The sequence below is a fragment of the Camelus dromedarius genome, chromosome 8 (genome assembly GCF_036321535.1).
Source record: "Camelus dromedarius isolate mCamDro1 chromosome 8, mCamDro1.pat, whole genome shotgun sequence".
NCBI classification, from domain to species: domain Eukaryota; kingdom Metazoa; phylum Chordata; class Mammalia; order Artiodactyla; family Camelidae; genus Camelus; species Camelus dromedarius.
The window spans coordinates 81,330,214-81,354,382 of record NC_087443.1 but is presented as its reverse complement, the minus strand read 5'-3'; the positions used below and the strand labels follow the sequence as shown (position 1 = coordinate 81,354,382).

Genomic DNA, 24,169 nt, shown 5'->3' with positions numbered 1-24,169 from the left:
ACGTTCAAGGGTCAGGGGAGCAGGTGAAGGAACCAAGACAGAGAGCCCCGCGGCCCCCTGCAGAGACAGTCTCTTCTGCCATCTTTATCCTTACCTTGAAAAACAGAAAGGTGGGAACAGAACTAATTTCATATTTTTCAGATACTTCAGGAACAGCCTCGGCTTCCAACTTTAAAATAAAAGAATTTAAGCTTGATTATAAAAAGGTCCCTTTTACTACTTCAATATGTAAATCAGTTCCACAGGCATTATCCTTTCAAGTAGCTGACTTTTTTTTAAAGAGTATGGTACAGAAGTTTATGACACATTTACATTTAAATGAGACTCACTGGGCTGGCATGTCATCCACTGAGTCTGTGGTGTCAAAACAGGTTCAGAGGTTTTTATTTTGCTGCACATTTCAAAAGACGCCTGGAGGCTGTGAATAAAATTTTTGGTGCACTAGTGACCTAGTAAATTTTCAATCATATGCAGCTACTACTATATTGAAATCCATAAATCACTGACCCCAGTTATGTCATGATTACAGTGCTTATTTTCTGCCCACAGCAATTCTTGCTGTTTGCTCTATTGACTAATTTCAAGAGGCAGTACATCATGACTGACAGTTGCAGCCTTCTGCAAATTATGAAGCAAAAAGGAGTATTTCTTCAATAAACTATTGATGTCTGATAAATTTTACTTTTAACTCCTGCAAGGCTGCTGGACACTAAGCAGATATCTTGCTAAATTACTTACTTCTGGGTCTACTCACACTTTTAAATGCATTTTAAATAAGATGACCGCATTCTGTTTGATAATTTCCTTGAAGCAGTTCAACAAGACATGATGTGGTATCCAATACATGGATTTAAACGTATTTAGTAACACACTTTCTAAATAATTAGAACACAATTACTGTAAGCTTTTTATGTAGGACTTCATAAACAGTATAATTTGTGGGAAAAACTGACATAATGTATATTTCCTTCACAGGACTCTCCATGTAATATAAACTTTTTAAAACCAATAAAAATCTGTATTCACAATATACCTGTAGGAAATAAAATTTATTGATGTCATATTGTTAAGAATTTTTAAAATATATACACTGTATTTTTCCAAGCATGAAAGATTTCCACTGGGCTTGAGATACTATTTTTATCTAGAGCTTTAACCAATGCAGTGTTTCTACTCAAATGAACGAGGATGATAAAGCGGGAGGCAGTAGTCTGTCTTTGGCCTGCATCCTCCATCGCACATATTCTTGGGTGATCCTCTGCCACTTTAATTCTTTTTTCTTTATTTTGAAACATTATTTTTCATTATTTTCATTTTTAATGTATTTATGTGAAAAACTATATACATTTTAAAATTAATGTCAGCTGTCCAATAAAACTGAAAAAAAGAACAGAGAGAAGGGAAAGCAGCAGAGATAGCTGTTTAGAACAGACGCTAACTTCTCAGGGTGGAGAAACTTTTGTGCTATGTTCTTTCATTCAGTCCCACACTCAGACCTAAGAGGAGCAGAAAGGTGATGACAAAGGCAGTTGGTTGCTGTCTGTCTTCCGACTAACATCCAGTTGGTGCCCACCACACACTAGGCGCTGGGCCAGCTCAGTCAAGATCCCCATCCCAGAACTCCTGGATTCTAACAGAAAAGTCACACAAATCAAAAACAACGGGCAACACTAACTAGAAACAAGATAATACAGTCTCAACCAACCAGAACAAAACAGGTAGCATCCTGACTCTTAAAAACAAAATCCTATCTGCTTTTAAAAGCTGAGTTCATATCCCTGCTGCATCCCAGTGGGGTCCCTTACTGTCTGCTCTTCTGGGAGGCAAATGATGCTCTTGAAAATCCTGCTGAAGCCAGGAGGATCAGTACACGTGCGCCCCTCAAATGAGCTCCCAGAAGACAAGATCTTAGTCAGACAAAGGCAGTGGTGACAGACAAATCCTCCTGAGCCCAGACCAGGAGGACCATTAAAGGCAAAGCCGTTGCCCAGCACATCAAGGGCATCTGAAGGCGGGAACTTCCGCAGCACTAAGGCTGTTCGGAAATACTGCTGTTGGATATGAAACAACACAAGTTATAACAGGGAAAGCAAAAAATACGTGTATAAATATTAAAAAATGATGTGCATTTAGATGAGACCAAAGATGGTCAGAAGAGCTATCTTCCACGGAGGCGTTCACTGTGCCGTAAACCACGACGGTCTTTACTTAGCTCCTAGAGCGCCTCAACTTTCCACAGACTGCACCACGCGGGCCGTGCTAGCACCTCGACCGCACGGGGCGAGGTAAAGGGGCCGCCTGTCCAGGCACTGGTGACAAGCAGCAGGGCTGTGAAACAAACCCATGTTCATGCGGCTACAAAGCCTGAGCTTTTTTTCACCATACTATGGTTAACTTTTCTACTCTTAACAACAACAACAACAACAACAACAAAAAGATCAAATTTCAAAGATAGGCTTTATACATGACTTCAGGACCAAACAAATATGAACATTTCCAGAATGGACTCCAAGCCAGAATGCCTCTGGGGGAAACACAGGCTTCCTGTATCGTGCATGCCAACCTCAGACCCTTCCCACGCAGGGAGAGGGGTGAGGAGGGCAGGGAGGTGTTCCTGCAGCAAGATGAATCCAGAGGTGAGGAATTCTCCATCATCTTCAATTACCAGGGGTCACCAGAGGCCACTGTGAGAACAGGGGCTACAGTCATGACGCACTCTAGGCCAGACACCACTCCAACTGCACATCACGTGCTCACTTCATTTAACCTCACACCACGTGCTGTCATCACCGGAAGAAACTGGAACTGAAAGAGGCCAGATAACCTTGGTCAAGATCACAACCCTGCTGCGTGGTGGAGCAAGGCAGTCTGACTCCAGAGCCACGCTCCACTCCACACGCCCTGTTGCCTTTTCACCAAACCCAACGGTCACTGCTTTTTTCCTCACTGTACTGACCTTTCAGTGCCATTCAGTACGCATGACCACACCCACCTCCTCTGATACCCTGCCCTTGGCTTTCTGTGTTTTCTTTCGCCCTAACTCTTCGACTGAGCCTCTGACTTCCTCCATCACCTCCGGCCAGCCGCCACAGGGCTGCATGTCCCAGGACATGCTTCTGGGTCCACTTCTGTCATCTACGCTCATTTTCCCAGAGTGGTCTCACGCAAGCCCATGGATCTAGGCTATGATATGGCACCGACACCCAAGTTCTATCTAGGCCAGACTCTCCCCTCACCTCCAAGCCACACACTGGACATCTGCACCCAGATCCCTACTAATGTCTCCCACTAAACCTGTTCCCCCCCAGGGCACCTCTATCTCATTTAATCCACCTAGTTGCTCAAATCAGAAAGGAGACAACCTTAATGAATCTAGTTCCTTCACCCTCGACATCCAATCCATCAACAGGTCTTCTGGGTTCCCCCTCCAAAATATAAGCCGACTCAGACCATGATGTCATTTCAGTGTTCTCCCCACGAGTGCCCAGGGCACCTCACGTCTGGCGGAGTGAAACAGCCTCCCAACTGGCATCCCCACTCCTTGTCTGCACTCCTACCTCTTCAAACCATTCTCCACGCAGCTGCCAGAGAAATCGACTCAGGAACTGGACTGCGTCACTGTCACTGCACTTAGAATAAGCCAACACAAGGCCGCCTGGCCCTTGCCCACCTCAGCAACCTCATGTCAGAGCCTCCCCTCCCTCACTACCCTCCAGCCCCACCGGCCTGCTGCTCCTCTGAAGTTTGCACTTGCTAACCCTCTGCCTAAAAGCTCTCCCCTGGCTCTTCCACTGACTGTCACCTTTCATTTTTAACTCTGACTTATTAGATACACCCTCGCAGCCCAACCTCAAATAAAGCCCCCACTCACCCGAGTCCCCATCTTTCCTAGCCTGCCTGTTTATTTCTCTTGCAGAACTTAATACCATCTGAAATTACCTTGGCAATATGTTATCATTTATTATCTATATCCTCACTGTTCCGTATTCCCAGTGACTAGCATCATTTGTAGCATATAATTAAGTGTTCAATAATTTTGACAGAATATTGAGCTAACGGTGGTTATTACCATGCCTAAACCAGAAAAGGGGAATGGCCACTTGCCAGTGGTGGCACTGAGGTTCCAAGGTTAAGGTGAGAATGATTAAACCTAACATTCCAGTGTAATCAGCTACACTTCAACAGGAAAACAAGCAAACAAAACACCTGCCATTCTGGGGCATTCTGTTATACCTCATACAGAGGCTTCTTTCTACTCTGTGACATGATACAAAAGGAAAAATTTTCAAAATCAAATTCTTTATTTGTCAAATATTCAAGTATAAATATCAAAATGGTATTTAAATTAACATTTCTGATAACCTGTTCTAAGACTTGCCAAATTTAACCCAGTAAGTTAATAAACTATGTTAATTGTGGGGTTTTTTTTTATTACCAAGACAGCATAGATTAAAAGTAGGATATTTTTAAGATTTAACAATTCTACTAGAATTATCTGAGAGACATTTTTAGAGTTTCTACAACAGGAATCCCACATATGCTAAGATGCCAAATAAACTGACAAATATTCTGACACCAACAAGACAGGAACTCAGCTGGTTAGCACCTAGTTTATACAGCTGGCTGGTACCCTTCTGGAGATCGCCCTACACTGTCTGCTTACACATACTAATTGTACAGGTATTTAGAATTAAACAGTGTAAGCTACAGATACTAATCATATAAACCTTCAGAAATTAAATAGTATGAGCTGTATCTTTAAGATGGCCACACATTTAAGAATAAATCAAACTATAAAGATTTCTACTTTTGAAGGAATCAAAAAATACAAATTTAAGTATATAATTCCTTCTGTTCCCTTGACCTTAAATCTGAAGTTAATATGGGCATAAAATCAAGTACAGCAGCTACCATACAAACATGATTAATACTAAATGAAATACAGCGATATAAAATCTTACCAACCAGGTGGCTGGTAAGTCTGACTTGGAGAGTTTTTGTACCAAAGTGCACTACATGGTCAAATGAGCACCACGGCCTCAGAGGACTGAGGCATTAAGCTGGGATGAGGGGTGGGGGAAGTGGGGGAGGCAGGAGCCACTGGCATTAAAGGAAGCAATTTAAAAAAAAAAGAAAACATGCTAAAGTAAAGGCCCCTACCTCTAGTGCACCACCATCTAGTCAAGGAGTCAAACAACGCGAACACAATGGCAGAGCAGATGAAAACACAGGACAGTCCCTGACTAAGAGTCCAACCAACGACACAGACTAAGTTCAGAGCAAAAGGAAAAAAAAAGCTATAGAGAGACACAGGGAAGACTTCACACACAAGAGACGGCTTAAATCAACATGTTGTACACCTTAAATATACCCAACTTTTTATTAAAAAATAAAATTAATAACAAAATCAAATGTAAAATTTTAAAAATAATAAATGCCACTGCTATAAAAAGCAGATTTGACTTGGCCATGAGAACGACTCAGGTACCAAATTTCATCACCCAATGCCGTTCTTCCTCCTCCCCACCTCTCCATCACACTGTGTCTTGAAAGACTCCACCTACCGAACAGTATGATTTAATAATAAACATGTATTTCCATTTTAAAGTGCTAACAAGCTGACTTTATGTAACCTGAAAAGCAAAGGCACTTGACGTTTTAATTAGCTATTTAATTTTATTCTTAATAAATGTAAGGTTTCTGTGAGACTTTACCAACAGAAGTAACCTATGTGTTTCCTCTAAGCCCCTGGAGGTGTGAAAACACGGGGACACAGCCTCAGGACCTGAGCAGACACGGCAGCCCACGCAGGTGAGCGCAACAGGTGGCACCGGAAGGAGCACGGGTGTACTTATCACATCATCAGGCCAGGAAATGAGGGGATTCAGATGCAGGAAATGCGACAGCCTGCCTTTCAGCAAACCATTCCAATGAGCGCAAACTACTGGGACCAAAAACGTATGCTCGCTTTTCTAGGGTATTTCACCATCTTCTACAAAACAGGGAATTGACGATCACGAAGCTTTACAATCATAATACTAAAAACATAGTGTGTAAGATCACTTATGTTACGATTCTGTAAATCTAAGTCGTAGAATGAACAATTGGTACACTTCATAAGTCAAAAATGCCGATCAATTGCAGTCACTAAAAAAAAAACCAAGAAATCAAATTAAAAAAACAGAGGGTATTAAGGTGGTAGAATCTCAGTTCCATACCCCAGAAGTTTCAAAAAGCTCTAAGAAAGCTGTTTTAAGTGAGCCGCACTCCTCTCTGGCGGGGAAATGCCAGCGGCCTCTCACATACTCTGCCTCTCACTGGCTCACTGTTGCTCAGCGCTGTGGCCTTTGAAGTTACCTACCTAACAAACCCCACACAGCCTGTCTGTCTCCGAAAGAAAAACTATTCACAGAGTGAATTCCAGAAAGGAAAGACACCTGGACAGACTGCGCGCCTGGCACAGTGGCCCGCCCCGTGAAGGGCAGGTGCAGTCGGGTTCAGGTGTCCCCAGCAGGTAAGCTTCCCAACCGTTGGCTTGCTGAGACACTTAAGCACTTGAACAACTTAAAATCTCCCTGCCAAGTTTGGTACCAGTGTGAGAAGTAATTCTATAGTCACTTTAAATAAATCATTCAAATGGAAGCTAAGGACAATGTGTCACCCAAACCAGTAACATTATACACACAAAAGCAGACTTACAACAATTACCATCATCTTGATTAATCTTATGATTGAAATGTTTAATCATTCATTTCACTTGTAATCATTATCTTCTATCACTAACCAAACATGCAGTTTTAATGTCCCCTTCTATTATTTATACTGGACATTTTAGGGTTACATTCTAAGGTTACATTACACATTTCACTGGAATTTTAAATAAGTCCTTAAATTTTAAAAAGCTAACTATTACATTCATACTTGCTCTGTCTGCATAAAGAAAACACGGGAAGGATTCATACAGAATTAGTACTAGCAGTTACTTATGGGATGGGACAACCAGGCTGCCGGGGAGGAGCAGGGTGAGCCTTCTCAACGTACACCTTTTTACGCTGTTTTGATTTTGAACCATCCAAGTGTAATGCCTATTCAAAGCACCCTTGTCTACACACAGACTGTCTGAAAATGTATAGAAATGAATTAATGTCAGAATTCTGTGGTTTTAGTTCACATAAAAAGTGTACACATACAGACACAGTTGATGTCACTTTTACCCTCTTATCCAGGTACACCTGCCAACACCCTCTGAACCCACAGGCTCTGGTTTAAAAAAAAAAAAGCCTTTTGGGTTTTTTTGGGTTTTGTTTTTTGGTTTTTTTAATCCTAAGGATTCAGCTTCTGAACACAGGGTGGGTTTCTCTTCATAAAAATTCATTTCTAAGATAATTCAACTCACGTTTTGGCCCAGTTGCCTAAGCTAGTACTAAGTCCTAATTGACAACAATACATGTGCTAAACCCCAGCGAGCTAACCCAGTCACAAGGCTCACTGTCCTAGTACCTACCCACCCAAGATAGACAGATACTAGGAACTCAAGAGTATGGAAAACCAGAGGCAAAACAAAGAAGGCAACATGCAAAACGAAGTAAAACAAAGGCAGCAAGAGAGGACAGGCTCGCCTGTCCTCTGCCCAGCAGGCTAGGAGAACTCTCCGGCTCTCCCGCAGGCTGCGTTCACCCAGTCCCAAACAGCAACCTCTTCCTGCCCCCTGCCTCCTAGCAGCCTTTACACACACTTCCTTTAATCACTTTCCACATGACACCTAGTTTTTCAATGAAATAAGTCTTGTTAATATTTTTACTATATTAAAACCACAACTATCCACAATTAATGATCTCGTCCGCTTTTGCTCACAAACACTCCCCCGCCTCCACCCACCCATCCTTGTCCTCCCGCGCGAGCATGTGTTGGGGAAAGTGTGGTGAGTCTTACACCACTTAGTACTTGAGATGTGCAAAACCACTTTAAGGTTTTTAAGAATAAGCTACTATGAAAATAACAGATCCCAACACCAACTATAAACATGCAGAATTCCACACCACTCCTCCCTTACATTAGTTAACAAAATGTACTCTAACCCGTAAGTCAGAATTAAACTCATAAAAGGTATGACACTGAAAATACAGTACCTTCACAAATGAAACCTGAGGCTGCTCTTTGGCTAACTCTGCCATCACGCCATTCATCTGGGTGCACTGCGGGGCCCATGGTGCCCAAAAATGGACCACAACGAGAGACCTGTAAATCCATAAAGTTACAGATTGAAAAAATTACAGTAGCTTTAGAAACAAGCAAATATTGATATAGATTAGATTCCATTAGCAAAGAAATCTTTAAAAAGAACTGTCTGAATTGTTTTTGTACTGCTAGAATTTTGTTGTATTAAACACAGACTGAAATATGATGACTTGCAAGGTCTTGAGAGTCTTTTGGATGAATTTTCAAATTAGTGGTACTCCTTGAGTCAATACTTACCTCATATGAAGTGTTTCTGATTATTTATCCACCTCAACTACTAGCCATGTAAATCAACTATGTTTTCAGACCCTTAGGAAAGACGGAAACTAGATTTCTGCAGTCAAGGCACAATATTAGTGAAAAATGACTGCAGATGTGTTGTTACTATTAATGCTAGTATTTACTTTTTAAATGTGGTACTGTGACGAGGTGACCGCAGGGACAGGAATGAGATGTTGCAGATGAAGGTGTGCAAGCAGGAAAAAAGGGGAAAATGGAAGCACTCTTTACAGACACACTTTTTTATATTATGCTACAAAAGATTTCCTAAAAATGAATAGTATGAACAGACTAGGGGATTAATAAACTGTTGATGAAATGCTTAGGAACCTCGGTGTATATCTATCAACCGTTTTCATATAAAATTATCTTAGCAAGAGATCTTTAAGTCTACCTTCATGCTCAACTGAAAAACCCTTCAGCTTTACAGAATTCTAAGTTCAAATACAATCTCCCTCAACCACAAAAACTCTGAAAACTCAGGAAGAAAACACAGTTTACATGTTACACGGAAAAAGGAAGTAAGGCCAACTACTCTTGGGCCAGGAAAGCAGCACCAAAGTGTAACCCATTACAATCATACAGGTGAGCCAAGAAGGAGCTGACAGCGCAGTCTCGGGACTGGAAGCCAAGGGAGGCAACGCAGACCTCGGAGGCAGGAGGGGCAGGACCTGGTGACACTGGGGCACAGTAGGTTTCGGGCTCAGTGGCTGACAGCTAGTGGTGCACTAGCCGTGAATCACTGTACAGAAGCTGCCAGCTGAGAGGAAAGGACGTCCAGGGGGCCATCAGTGATGGTCTGGAGCTGAGGAAAGAAGTCCATGCTTGACCTACAGGTCTGGGAGTCAAGAAATCAGCAGTGCTGGCACCACTCTCACCCCTGCCGGAGGATAATGCAGTGGCTGAGGGCACAGCCTCTGGGGCTCATCAACCTTCAGTCAGGAGAGACGGTGGAAAAGGAGCCCAGGTGGCAGCCCAGAGGAGGGGCCTAAGAGGGTACAGCAAGGGCGAGGGTCGCACAAAAGTCAAGAAGGAAGGAGACAAGCATCCAATGCAGCAGGAAGGGCGACCGGCAACAGTGAGAGCAGCTGCAGTGGATGCAGGTGAGCAAGTTGGGCTGCAGCACGTGGCCGACAACCAAGGACGAGAAAGCAGAGACTGCTGGACACCTACTCTTGAAGGGATTCGGCTGTGAACAGAGGGGCCAAGGATCGAGGCAGGATCGAGGAATGGGCTTTTTTCAATACAAGAAATGTTCATAGTTTATTCTGTGGGGAGACAGAGCACATGGAGAGGGAGAAGCTGAAGACACGAGAGACAGCTGAGGATTCTGGGCCTTGGAGGTAGCAGGAGAGGGAAATCTAGAGAGAAAAGCTCGCCTGGAGAAGATGGACAGTCTCCTCTGGGTCAGGAGCAAAAGAGTCAAGGATTCATAAACTACAAACAAACAAATGCGTAGGTGCGGAGGCTGGGGCAAGAAGAGGGAAAGCTCAGGAAGATGCTTCTGGAAGTCCCGTTGTCCCAGGCAGGAAGCAAGGTCATTTGCTGAAACCAAGGAAAATGGACAGGGTTACAGACAGGACTGAGGAAGAAGGGAGAGCTGCCCAGGGGCACAGGAGAGGAAAGCAGGCGGCTCTAAAGGAAGACCCTGGGAGGTGGAGATGGGAAAGGACTCGTGGGAGGGCCCCCACTCTACGGTTCTCATTGTATCCGGAACTCAGAAGCTTCAGTGTGTGCACAGGTGGGCAGAGACCACGGAGTAGTTCACCAATCACTGCTTCCTCTTCCTCTTGAGCACACGGCCAGAATACATTTCTTAGTCTTCCTTGCAGCTGGTTGGGGCCCTGGAACTGAGTCCTGGCCTGGCCTGGCCCCTCAAGACCCCCCAGTGTGAACCTCTTCCTACACAGAGCTTCTGCAGAGGAGGCAGGGGAGGCTCCAAGGCCTGAAGGATGGTGCGCAGGAAAACAGGCCCACACAAGGGCTGTGCCAGAGAATGTTCATGGCAGCCTAGGACACAACAGCCAAAAGCTGCAAATAACCCAAATGCCCACAAACTAGAAAACTGCTAAATATTAATACAATGGAACACCGCTCAGCAATAAAAAAGAAACCGACTATAGATACATGCAGCAACACGGATGGGCCCCCAAAACATACTGCGCAGAACAGGCCAGACGTGGAAGACTAGGTGCTTTGTGACTCCATTTACATGAAGTCCAAGAACAGGCAGAACTAACCTACAGCGACAGAAAGCAGATCACTGGTGAGGGGCTGACGACCAGAAAGAGCCTAAGAATTATTCTTGCTTTGAATGATGATTATTTTGTGTTTATACAAATGTTAAAATTCACCATACCTGAGGGTTAAGTTAAGCTCTGCACATTTTATTACAGTATGTAATACCTCAATTTCTTAAAAGTAGGATGCCACTTTTACCAGACTGAAAAAAAGATTTTTAAAATAATATTCGATGATAAAAAAGGATAAAGTGAGACAGCACTTTCATATCCTGCTGGTAAAAATTAAATTGGAAACCTTCAGAAACTTCTTACACACTTTTAAATGCCTATCCTAAGGAAGAAATTAAAGAGGCAAAGATTTATGTTTATGAATACTTTCCCAGTATTTTACATATCAAATAACTGTAAAACATCCACTGTTCAACAATATAGTTTTTAATGGTCATGCAATAAAATATTATGAAGCCATTAGAAGTCATATCAAAGACTGTTTAATGACATGGGAAGATGCTCACAATATGACTACATTTTAAAAAAATTAACACAGATAGGGTGCCAAACCTCTTCACAGTATCAGCCAACGTATGTAAAAAAGAAAAAAGTACACATACACAACTTAAATTCCATTACTACTAATGAGGCTTTGAAGAGTAATTTAACTTAACTTCCACATCTATAAAACAGCAATAACTAACACCATGGGATGCTGGGAATACCAACAAAAACACGTAAGCACTCTGAAAACACGATGATGATATTAATGCTATTATTTTAAATTACGCACAACATTCTAAGAGGTAGATGCTTAAGTCCACTTTCCAATTAAGTACACGATGCCAAGCATCATAAGGACATAAACCTGAAACAAATACAAATGCTGTCACCCACTCTGGGATTACATGTGATAGTGTTCTCTCCACCTTCATGGTGGCCCAATAGGCAGGGTACATAATGTTTAAGGAGAACCTTTAGAGAAACACGAGGTTCAAACCCTAACTAATGTGATTTTAAACAATGGGATGAACCTGGGTTCTTCATCAGTAAAATAATTAGTGTTCAATAAATGGTTGTTTTCTCTATTATTACAAGTGTTGTGCTCCTACAGTTATTCCCCTGCAGATAACACCATTTATTAAAATCATAAAGTAGTAGACTGTTAAGTATTCTACAAATAGGCAAAACCATAATTACTCTGCAAATTGGTACGCATATCCCCACTGTATAAACCAGCTAAGGTTTCAGTAACATAAACAACTGATTAGATGACTTAAGTAAAATAATTTTCAATTCACATGAAGTTTTAAAATTGAGAAATTATTTGTAGACTTTAAATGATTACATTAACAAGTACTATTTAATATTCTTACATGCTTCCATTTTCACAAAAAAGTGGCAGAGATCTGTTCCTTCTCCACATTGCTTCCCATATGCCCATTTAAACTAAGCACCAAGGAAAAGGTAAACCGTTTTCTGGCTCATTTCAAGCACAGGCCAGTGGCAAGAACACATCGAAATGGTATTAACATTTAAACTTCTACCCATTGTGATAATTTTAAGGGCTTTTGTATTTAAAAAGTGAAACATAAAAACAAAAACGTGAAACACATAAAAAGCAAAATAGTCTTCCAGGTGACAGTAAGATGAACACTTAGTAAGGGCAGGTCCACACAAGTCCTGCTCTTTACAAGAGGTCACTCTGGAGAACTCCACAAACGGGCTGCTATTAAGATGTGTGAAGTGTAGGATGAATCACCTTTCATCAATGAGTCAACGTCACCCCCCACTTTTTCTTTTTTAACAATTCCCACGCCGACAGAGCTGTTTCGGTTACCACTTTCAACCTCACCACTGTAAGGCTGGGCCAACCACTAGTAAGACAGGAACTCACCCTTTCCCATTTTCAAGAGGCAACTCTCCCCCTCACCTGCACCCTGCATCTCCGCCACTCTCCCACAGTACTTACTGCCTGCCTCGAATTCAAATTCGGTACCGAACGGAGATCAATAAGCATTCGTGCCCGTGAACGCCACACAGGCACTCCGTCCCACACTTAAAGGACTGAGGGCTCGGGTCCTGCGAGTGCTCCGGCCGGCAGGGCACCGCGGCACGCTCACGCCGCACCCCCCGGCGGGCGCCGTCCTAACCCATCGCACCGCAAAAAGGCCCGGGTATGAAACCTGCGCAGGGGTTACAGGGCTAGCGGGGGGCTGAGCCGGGGCCCGGCTCCCAGGCTGGAGCTCCACCGTCCCCACCGGTAACGCCCCGGGAGACTGCCCAGCCCCTCGAGGCCATACCGGGGAAGCCCCCCTGCGCGCCCGCCAGCGCCGACTCGCGACAACCCACACTGTTCGGGGCTCCCCCTATCCCCAGAGTCCCCGCATCCCCGCGGCCTCCTTCCGATGCCTTCCCAAGGGCGAGGGGCACGTGCGCCCAACTGAACAGACCGCGGCTGAGCCCATTCATGAAACAGGAAACCCTCGCCTACGGCCGCGCCAGCTGACCAAGGCAGCTCGCCGGCTCCCCACCACCTTTAACGCCCCTCGTAAAGGAGGCAGCACCACCGACCCAGCCAGGCCCGCCCGCCGCCAGGCGGGAAGGGGCCGGGGTCTCCGCGCCCCTCCCGGCCCGGGGCTGAGTCACCGCGTCGCCGCGCCCGGCGGCGGGTGGGGACCCGGGCCTCGGGCGCCCGGCGGGCGGCGAGTCTGCGGCCGGACCCCGCTCCCCTTCCGGGGCGGAGGCCAGGGCTCGGGGGCCGGGGCCGCGCCGGCCGCTCCGCCCAGGCCGGGCCGAGCCGGGCCGCCCGCCTTCGCCCGCGAGGCCGGCCCCCGCGTGTCCCCTCACCGCTGCCGCCCGCCGCCCCGCTTACTTGGCTCTGAGGCGCAGCAACTCCTCAAACTGCCCCGCGGAACCGACTTCCACCACGGCCGCCGCCGCCTCAGCCGCCCCCGCCGCCATGCTGCAGCCGCCAGACAGGAGCAATCGAGCGCGGGCGGCCAGCGGGGGCGGGGCCTCGGGGCGGCTGCGCGCGGAAGCCCCGCCCCCTGGGCCCGCCCGCGCCCAGACGGCGACTCCGGGGGGCGGGGCTTCCTCAGCGGCCGGAGGGAGCGCGCGGCTCCCGACCCCGGCTCCTGAGGGTCAGAAACGTGCGCTGGGGCTCCAGACTCCCGGGGCTCCCGGAGGTCGGAGTGCAGATTCCTGCGGCTTCTGGGCCCCGGCGCTCCGTACAGCACCTGGGAGAAGGGTGTGCGCGCGTGTGTGATGTGAGTTGTGTATTTAACAACCTGAGGTCTTGATCTGAAATGAAAGGTGGGGATGGAACGGGAGGTCAGGGAAAGGGAGATTGCGCCATCTCTGAACCTCAGTACTGACAGGAGCTTCGAACTCGGTCCTGAAGGACCCGAACCCGTGCCACGGCGAGTCCCGGCACACTCGCCCCAGGCGGTGCCACCCCTGGGCGCAGCCAGCGCGCACACCCATCACCATTGTGACCTCCGGGCAGCACCGCCTGGGCAGAGGCGCCGCCTCCCGGCACCACGCTCCCAGCTCCAGGACCTCTTCCTCAGGCCTCCAGGACCCGCGCCCCTCTAACCTCGGGGCCTTCCCTGGCATCCTCCTAATGTGAACACTCCAGGTAGTGCCCTCTCACCACCTTTCCACCTCCCATTCCAATGTTTCCCACGCATTCTCGGGCCTGGGGAATCTTGTCCATGTTCCTAGTATCCTCAGCCCCCAGCCAAGAGCTCTCCCCTGCCTCCAGAGCCAGGCATTCATTTAACCTGGAAAGGGGAGAGGGCGTATCTTTTTGTCTTGTCCCCAAACCGCACCCGGCCTTGTCTCCAAAGCTCCCCTCCTGCTGTAGTTCCATCCCAATAGCCATTGCTTTCAACCAGACACTGGAGCTCCTCCTAGGGTCCTCCGGCTCTGGACTGAGCTTGAGTGCACGTTGCATGGAGCCTCCCCAGGGTGTTCAGGGCACCTGTGCGCCCTTTGACCATGTGCACATCTCGCTCGCCAAGTTAGAGCGTTGCTTGTGGTCTCCACCAGCCCCAATTCTCATCAGGGGCAGGAACTGTGTCTCTGTCCCCATGCCAGAGTTAGAGCCAGGCGCATGGTAGGTGCTCGGTTCATGCTCAGTACCTGCAGCTGGTGGAGCGGTGGGCTTGTGGAGTTCAAAGATCAATCACACACAAAAAGTAAACCGTGTGATATATCTCATTAATAATTTTTATATAGATTACATGTTGAAATACTATTTCCGATACACTGGGTTTTGTGAAACATAGTATTACATTTACCTCTTTTTCCCTTTTAAATGTGGTTATTAGAAATTTTTAAATTACATAGATGACTTTCATTTATGACTCACTTTGTATTTTCTCACAGCTCCAATGACTGAAAGTGGCTTTTAGGAGGCCAGTACATGTGTGCCTCCCTCTGAGACGTAGATGTTACTGAAGGTGGTTAAGTTACATTATTTAAAATGCAATAAGAGAGTGATAAGAAACTGTTTTGTGTCCTGGCTGTGGTGATAGATACACAAACCTAAAGGTGATCAAAATTGCACAGAACAAAAGTAAAACTGGGGAAATGGAAGAAGATGAGCCGATGATATGAATGTCAACATCCTAGTCCTGATATTGCACTGCAGTTTGAAGATGCTATCTCGGGGGAAAGCGTACATGGACTATCTCTGTTATTTCTTAAGACTGCATGTGACCCTACAATTATTTAAAAATAAAAAGGTTAGTTTTCTTTAAGTAAATAAAGCCTAGAGATTCCTATGAAAACATGCAGCAGGAGAGGAGAAAATAGCATGTTGCAAAGCAGGATGTATACTCTGAAGATCATTAGACAGAATCATATGCAAATAAAACATGTAACTACATGGCTGAAGGTAGCATCAAAAAGGGTCTTTGGAAGCATGCGCCCCAAAGTGTTAGGAGAACTTGCTCCCAGAAGGTGAAAATAGAGGAGTTTTAAAGGGAGTGTTTACCTTATACACTTCCTAGTGTCGTTTGCATTTTTTCAAAGAATATGACTGACTTTGTAATTTAAAAATAACAGAATTGTAATACACTAGGGAAATATGCTATAGTAAAACTTTTTTTAAAAATGCAGTAATTGGAGGGAGGGTGTAGCTCAGTGGTAGAGCACATGCTTAGCATGTACAGGTGCTAGGTTCAATCCCCAGTACCTCCATTAAAAATAAATAAATAAATAACCTAATTACCCACCTGCCCCCACTCAAAATGCAGTAATTATCCCTTAAATGGGACTGTTTTAGAAATCCTGATTTTTCCTTTAAATGGAATTTGCTGAAAGCAGGATACACCAGCTACAGAGCACACTCCCTACGTTAAAAAAGAGATGCTGGGAAAACTCCCAGCTAACATTTCCATTTCTACCTCCTTGCCTTTTTACAGTCATCACTATTGATGTCAACAGGCCTGACGTTCAGCAGGTGAATCTCTGAGCTTTAAGATGCTCTGACTTCGGCAGCAAAGACGACTCCACTCAGCCCTGAGCCCAAGCCACATTTTGGGGGGCTGTCACACCTGAGTTACACGTATGTAAGGGTATACACAGCTATATAGTGCCTTCCAGCCTCCCAAAGCCCCCGCACGCACGTGTCTGTATCTGTCATTCCATGCTCCTTCCAGCTGATGATGCAAAACCATCAGTGCCTGCCCCCACTTGACAGCTAAGGAGACTGCCCGGACCCACAGTGGAGACGGGGCCATGCCAGCACTCCCTCCTGCACCGCCTCACGCGCTCCTCCTGCTGCACCACCACACCCCAACCGGCATGCTGCTGCTACTTCAGAGCCCAGCCCTATGTTTCTCTGAACATGTGCAGGCCCAGAGGGAAAAATTCAGCATTATCATCTTGAACTTAGTGCGTGACGACTGAAAACGGAAAAGCAAGACGTTTGGGGTGATTTTGGCCCTTGTCCCCAGTGTGGATGAATCCCAGACAGTGACATTCTGCCACCCCAATATGTAAGCATCCTTTAGCTGTGTCCTATTCCCTCTTGGAGGTGGGGGATCCATCCCTCTAGGGAACCCAGTGACCCTTGGTGCCCTCTGGGCAGAGGTCTCTCCTGGGCTCCCAGGCCTGCTTGGTCAGGAACCAGGAATAGTCGTCCCAACAGCACAGCCCTGAGAAGGATGGGACAGACAGGTTTTGCAGAGGGTACTACGTGGTACTTCACAGGCTGGGAGCATGGGGACCAGGAAGCTGGGGCTCTGGTTCCTGGAGGCTGATGTTCTGGCCTGGCAGAGCCAAAGCTCCAAATCGGACTGCAGTGGGGGCCTCCTGGGTGACAGGAGCTGCACCCTGTATCCGTGAAGTGACCCCACTTTAAAGAGGGTGTGTGTGCATGTGTGTGTATGTGATTGGGGTGTAATTATTTTTAACAACAGCTAACATTTTACCTCTCCTGAATAGGTGAGGAAATATTTTAGCCATGCATTTTAATGACGCATCATGCCCTCCTGACCCAAATGTTCCTGGCCACAGTGCTGGCAGGGCACAGTGCTGAGTACGAGGGGGCACAGGTAACCCACGTGGAGAAAAACACCTGGTCACTGTAGATGAAGACTTGGGATTGAATTCCCACCTGTCTGGGTCTACCTTCCAGGAGCGGAGAGGCCCACGGGGGGTTTTTAATGGGCAAAGCATGGCGTTAAAAAGTGTTGTTACTCAAGTAAAATGGCCAATTCTTCCTTCCTTTTAAGAGAGACTCCTAAATCCCAATTACTCCGCCCCTAAAGACTAGTTGAAAATAACCCCAACTGGAGGGAATTAATTTCCTCAGGAATTCCACTGTTACAAGATTAATGGAGCCCCCCTGCAGAGAAACAGTAAAACTGTAAGTACAGTAGATTTGCACCTGAAGGATACATATTTTAATTTCTGTTCTCAAGCTGCGATAACATCTTTCGAGCTACTATAAAAGGCATAAATGAACACCCGCTCGTCTGCTGAGAACTTGTGAACGCAGCTGCCAGGGGGGAGTCCACGCCGGGCTGGGGTCGCCCGGAGCCCTGTGCTGCCGGCTTGGGCTCTGTCCATGCAAGTGGTCTGGAGCCGGGGTCGTGGTCACGTGACCATGGCTGGGCACTAAAACAATCGCCCCTTCCTGGGAGCCCCAACGGTTGACCACAAGCCCAGAGCGGAATCCCTGGGCCAGATCCTCCTAAGTCCACCCCCATGGGGCCCCCCCAGCCCTGCCACCCACCTTGGCACAGCCCTGCTGAGGGACCACCAGCCTGGACCGAGCATGGGGGACCGGAGAGGTGGCCGGTCTGTGTTCTGCCCCTCGAGAGCTCTCCAGGGAACTTTACCCCACTATCCATCAGTTTTGGTGACCCCAAGGATGGGCTTTGGGGGGTTGCCTCACAAATCAGGTTGAGATAAACTGGAGTCTGGATCCGACCAAGCAACCAGCCCTTGTTCTCCTTGGCCCAAGGGCCTCCCTGCAAATGCGCTGCTCCCCTGGCGCCCAGAGAGCAAGATGAGTCCGCGGTAGGGAAGTGGGGACGGGCTGTTAGCTTCCTTGCTCAGCCCTTAGAGGCCCTGCGCTTGTTCCCTTCCTTACCTGGAACTGCTTTTATTGGAAGAACTCTATGTATATGCTGGCTGTAAAGGTTGTTTATGCTGCCATAGCTGGATTTTTATTGGTTGTATTTTTGCTGCACTTGCTTGAAAAATAATAATTTTCAGAGAAAAGAAGAATTGCATATCCTGTAAACTAAATAAGACTCATGTTTATTAGGGACCTCTGACAGCTCCTCAAATGTGAACAAAGATTTCGAAGCCATGAATGGACAATTTATGTGCAAGTTTATTTGTAAAACAGATTTGAAGACATACTTCATCTTGGCCTCACCAATAAAAGTACATTTAATTTCTTTTCAGAAGTGTGTGTCACCTGATGATTTCACAGTAATCCCGTTTCCCCTAAGAAGATAAGACCACGCGGATGAGCACGTACCCACTGACCTAATCCAGCAGTGCTGAATGTTTGGGGGCTGCTATACGTTAAAAAAAAAAAAAGATATAACCACATCCCATAAGGTCCTCTCTAGAAGAAATATATTTGTAAGAAATGTATTTCACAAGTTTTGATCCAATTGCTACAATCTTCAAAAACCCTTTAGGCAAAATAATTTTTAAGCACATTTCTAGTTGCTTACAGTTTATCAGAGAACAATTCATCCTGAGAGTTGACTGCCGGTCTTCCATCCCCTGCATCAATTCTCATCTGTCCCAACGAGGACCAGCCAGGGCTGCAGGTGCCGGTTGTAGAGCCAGTTCACAGGCTGTAGGTGGCATTAGCCGCCTCTCCAGGCTGGGGAAGGCGCATCCTTTGTCCAGCGGTTTCTTTATTCGAGCTAGAGACCCCACAGTTCAGAATTAACACAATCTGTGCTGCATCTGCAAAGGCTGTGCTGACCCCCCGAAAACATGCCCCACCCCTGACCTGCCAATTTTTAACACCTTCTCCCACCTCCTTTGTTCAGTCGGGAGTGTGCTGGGGTGCTAAAAATGTACGGAGTCTGCACTGTACGTGTGACAGCCGTGAGCACTGGGGGAGGACGTGCAGACAGAGAGGAGAGCTTGCACACACCCTGCCACACGCACCTTTGTCTACCGAAGCTTCAGTCCCCACGCGATCCCCCAGACGCACTTTCGATGGTGCTTTGTGGATCACAAGCATCATAGTCACTGTGTGTCCGCAGCTGCATGTCGTCTTGAGTCAAACGTTTTGCATATAAACAGGGTTGTGTACGTGTGTGCGCCTGTGTGTCTGTGTATTTATTCTCCAGGTCCATTTGGAGTTAATTTTCTGCTCCTATTTGTAAAACTCTTGTTTCAAATTTGAGATACTAAGGATACAAACAAGTTGGCCTTGGTGTCACAAACAACATCCCTTGTAAAAATATGAGAGAATTCTTAAGAGAGCTGAGAAGTTCTCTCAGGCTGTGTGGCTCCAAGACTTCACGTCTCAGAGGACCCTCCCCCCCACGCTGCCTCCTTGGCGCTCACGGCCCCTCCGTCCCACCGTCCTGCTTCTGCCTGGAGATGTGACCTCCCAGAGTGGACGTCTGAAGTGTCCAGCGGTCACAGTGAGCAGGGCTGGCCCTGCCTGCCTGTGGAATTCAGGGTACAGAGATCTGGGAACGCTGAGAACTCACATCCCTTAACGAATACACCCAGTCCTGGTCAACCTGTGGTTCTCTCACACGAGGCAGAAGTCATCCCAGCTGGGACAGCTGACTGGTTTAACTTTAAATCGACAACCACGATCATCTTACGTTCGACAAAATGCCTCAGAAGTCTGCCACACCTACAGTGACTCCCTTACCAGCCTCACTATCTTCCAAAATACCGTGATGACATTTTCCCCTAGAAACACCAGGTTTGGTTTGATTTGGTTTTTTTTTAACCATTTGAAACCTGTATTCTTGAACCTCTTCCAGAACAGTCTGGCCACAGCGTCCCCAGCTGGAGTCCAGTGGGCAGGATGGGGCAGGGATGGGGGTGCTCTCAGCAACCCTCTCAGGCAGCTGGGAGCCCCATGCCCGCGGGTCTGCAGTTGCTCTCAGGGAATCTCGGGGCAATTCTGGGAAGGTGGTGAAATAATAATGTAACCCTGGATGCTGTGAACAGATTTGGATTTGCTTCAAATTCTAAAAGCATTTCCAGTTCTGATGGTCTCCAAATTGGCTCGCCCACCTCGGATTACGATGGCTGGGATGATCTTTCTGACTGCTGACTTTAAATTCCTTCCTCTAGAAGCAAACACACAGGAAAGGAAAAGAGCAAACCACTGATTTTTAAATGGCTCTCTTGCCCTGTAGGATGGATACAAAATGAAGGGTCAGTATTTCATGTTCTCATGATAAAGTAGCTAAAGTTCAAAACTCTGTGGTTGTGTCTTTTCACCAGAGTAAAGCAGGAACTTGGTGACTCCATTAGTAGCCTGTTTAAATTAGTATCTGTTATTCACTCATTTGTATGAAATACGCTTAACTATTTTAATTAGAACAAATATCTCATTTAAAAATGTCGATGCCAGCACTGCCTTTAGAATTGCCAACATGACAATACAGTCTTTTTTCAGTTCATAGCTGTTGAACTAAGAAATAGGGGGAGGGTACAGCTCAAGTGGTAGAGTGCATGCTTAGCATACACAAGGTCCTGGGTTCAATCCCCAGTGCCTCCTCTGGAAATAAATAAGTAAACCTAATTACCTCCCCCCAAAATAAATAAAGAAAGAAATGAATAACAGGGGGGAAAGTCGGCTCCTTCCTCTGATAAGAGGCAGAAGTGGGGGGCCCTAAAATGAGAACCCCTTTGCAGCCTGGGTCTGAGGCACAAAGCAGCCCGTCTGGCTGACTCCCCACAACCCGAGCGAACAGCTCGGCCAGGTGCCCAGCTGGCCAGAAGTCAGGCCACAGCCGCCCTCAGGACAAGTCTCCCGGCGTCAGGGAGAGCTTCAGTGGGCTCCCCTCGCATCCCCAGCCCCTCCACGGGGAAGCCCTTCTTGGCCCCATCTTCTAAACTGCAGTGTTTTATTCTTGTTGTCTCAAGCTCTCCGGCCTTCTCCCAGACTGGGGAGGACCAGGAGGATGCTCTGGCCCATCTGGATGCCGCATTGATTTTCCAGTTTCCGCACATACTCCGTCACCGCATCACAGCTAGAAAAGACTGGACGCACTTCCCATGGACTCCTGGCCACCCGCTGTTTCCTCCCCTTGGCTCAGTTTTTATCACATCATTCCTTACCCAGGGCCGAGTTATTGTTGGGCGTAACTGTACTCACCCTACAGAAAGACGTCCTTTTATGATGGGACATAAATATGAAATAACAGCGTTCTGGAATACCTGCTCGCGCAGCAGAGGGAAGCCAAGTCCAAGCAAGCCCCAGGCCTGCTCCTGTCCTTAAATGAAACGTTGCTTTAAGGGGTGGCCGTAAAAGTCTTTACCACTATTTAGCAGTCTCTTTGGAGGGGTTTGTCTCTTATTTACCAGAAAGTGTAGGATGTGAGTTTGTGTGCCTTGCCTTTTGTTTTATAACCTCAAATAGTCAGAAAATAGGGCATCCACTGGCCATCGGTTTCTTTTGATTGACAAAAAGGGGTTAATAGAAACGCCTCAGAAATAAAAAGATGACTAGTAATACATCTTTCATGGTGGCTTCTTTCAGCTGCGCGTAAAGAAGCCAGCTTTTTTACCTCTTCCCGGTAAGTCTTCTCCCCTCATTTTCTCTACCTGCCGAGTCATTTATAATCCTTATTATTTCCAACCCACACACTAACGCAGCATCAGTCGTATTTCCACATGCTGAGGGTTTCTCCTTGCTATGTCGTGAGAACCAAGAGGCAAAATACACTATAATTTACATGAAAATATACTGCCAAAAACAGATGCTCAGACATAGCCAGTGTGACTTCATACACTTGCAAATGAAAAAACTGTAGGATGAAATATAAAACATCATGCTAAAATTCCAACCTATTGTGGAAACAGACATAGCATAGCATGGAAAGTACACAGGTGCCTGGCATTTAGCAATCATTACCACGCGATCAGAAGCAGGGGTGAGGTAAAATGGAATACAATGAATATTTTCTATTCAAATCTCAAGCTACTGATTTTTACAGGGGCGGGGGGGTAATTAGGTTTATTTGTTTAATGGAGGTACTGGAGATGGAATCCAGGACCTCCTGCATGTTAGGCATGCACGCTACCACTGAGCTATGCCCTCCCCCTTAAAGATTTTAGAACGCACATTTGTGCTTTATTAAGATTTTAATTTTTCTACAGCACCTATGTAGAAAATGCAAAATGACAGTCTCTAAAGTCCTTGCCTGGGGGGGGGTATAGCTTAGTGGTGGAGTGCATGTCCAGCATGCTTGAGGTTCAGGGTTCAATCCCCAGTACCTCCATTAGAATAAATGCATAGATATACCTAATTACCACCCCCCCCAAAACAACACAAATAAAATCCTTGCCTACTGTATATAGCAAGTGTTTACAGTCACATTGTGGAATGGATGGGGGCACATACATTATACAGTTTCACACAAATCTCTAATTTGCACTGGTCATAAAGTCTTTTAAAGAATCATCTACTTTTAGTCATCCCTGAAGAGCGTGTTTACAATGTCAAGAAATAATTTAGGGAAATGGCTTAGACCACAAAGGTCTCCATGTAGAGATGTTATTTTGAAAGTTGAAAATGATGGGTTATTGTTATGATTATTATTTGCCTTAATGAAATATCCCTGGATCATTATAAGAATTGTATTTAGAAAAATCTTATACTGAGTCTTACCTTAAGAAAAAATACCCTGAGCTAAATTGACATTGGATTAAAACCACCACCGTCAGCAAGACAAACATGCGCTGACCTTCCAGAGAGACAGGCATCCCTCAGATTCTCAGCCCCTAGGAACAGAGCACCTGTGCACAGCGAGTGCCCCCCCACCTCGAGTCACCGTGTGCCACAGAGATGAAGACGGAGGTAGAAGATGAGGGTGCGGTCCTGTGGGCAGTCCTGACCAGCCACTCTTGAGTAACATTTTTTTTTTATTGAAGTAGAGTCAGTTGACAATGTTGTGTTAGTTTCTGGTGCACAGCATCATGTTTCAGTCATACATACACATACATACGTTCGTTTTCATATTCGCTTTCATTATAGGTGGCTACAAGGTACTGAATATAGTTCCCAGTGCTGTACAGTAGAAACTTGCTGTTTATCTATTTTATATATAGTAGTGTGCATCTGTAATAGTAACACTCCGATTGGAGCTTGGAAACGTAAGATGTAATTACAAAGACAAGAGGTGGACCAGTGAGGGGCTTGTGCTTTCCCACTGTTTCATTTTCCATCACATCCCAGAGATGTTAGACGTCTTTAGCTGACGACAGCCCAGAGGAGGCAGGAGGGCAGGGGCCCCAACTTGGAGGCCTCCCCAGGCCGTGGCTGGAGCGGATGCCACACACCTAACTTGCTGAACTCGTTCACTCACCACTTTGCGCTGAGTACCCAACCTGGGCACTGGGGCCTGGGAATACAGATTTTTCTTTTTGGCCGCACACTTCCATGCATAAGCCACTTCAAATGCAAAGGCGGGTGTTTAGAGTAAGGATGACTCCTGCCCAGTACAGCAGAGGCTCACCTTGAGACAGCGGACTGGGGCTTTGCACTCTCCGAGAAACTCGTGCTGTGAGACTCAGGCCCTGGGGGCACCTGGCGGAGCTGGAAGTGTTGTTGTTATTTGTTTGATCAAACTCGCCGGGTTTCAGGAGGCCCGGCAGCTCAGCATGGGGGCCTTCCACCGGAACCAAACGCAGAGGCAGCAGAAGGGCTGGAGATCCGGGCAGCGCCGTGTCCG

At 46.4% G+C, this 24,169-nt stretch overlaps 1 protein-coding gene across 2 annotated transcripts in view; it reads right to left on the bottom strand.

Moving 5' to 3' along the window:
* GLRX3 (glutaredoxin 3) overlaps positions 1–13,741 on the bottom strand; it is a 29,761-nt gene extending 16,020 nt beyond the window's left edge. Inside the window, exons 1-3 of one of the 2 annotated variants that reach the window (XM_031462013.2) lie at positions 13,627–13,741; positions 8,130–8,238; positions 95–169 (exon numbers count right to left, since the gene is read on the bottom strand). In XM_031462013.2, coding sequence (XP_031317873.2) covers positions 95–169; positions 8,130–8,238; positions 13,627–13,715 — 273 coding nt within the window. In that variant the 5' untranslated portion in view covers positions 13,716–13,741. The remainder of the gene's footprint in view (positions 1–94; positions 170–8,129; positions 8,239–13,626) is intronic. The other variant, XM_031462014.2, reaches the window with a different exon arrangement.
* Positions 13,742–24,169: the final 10,428 nt, after the last annotated feature.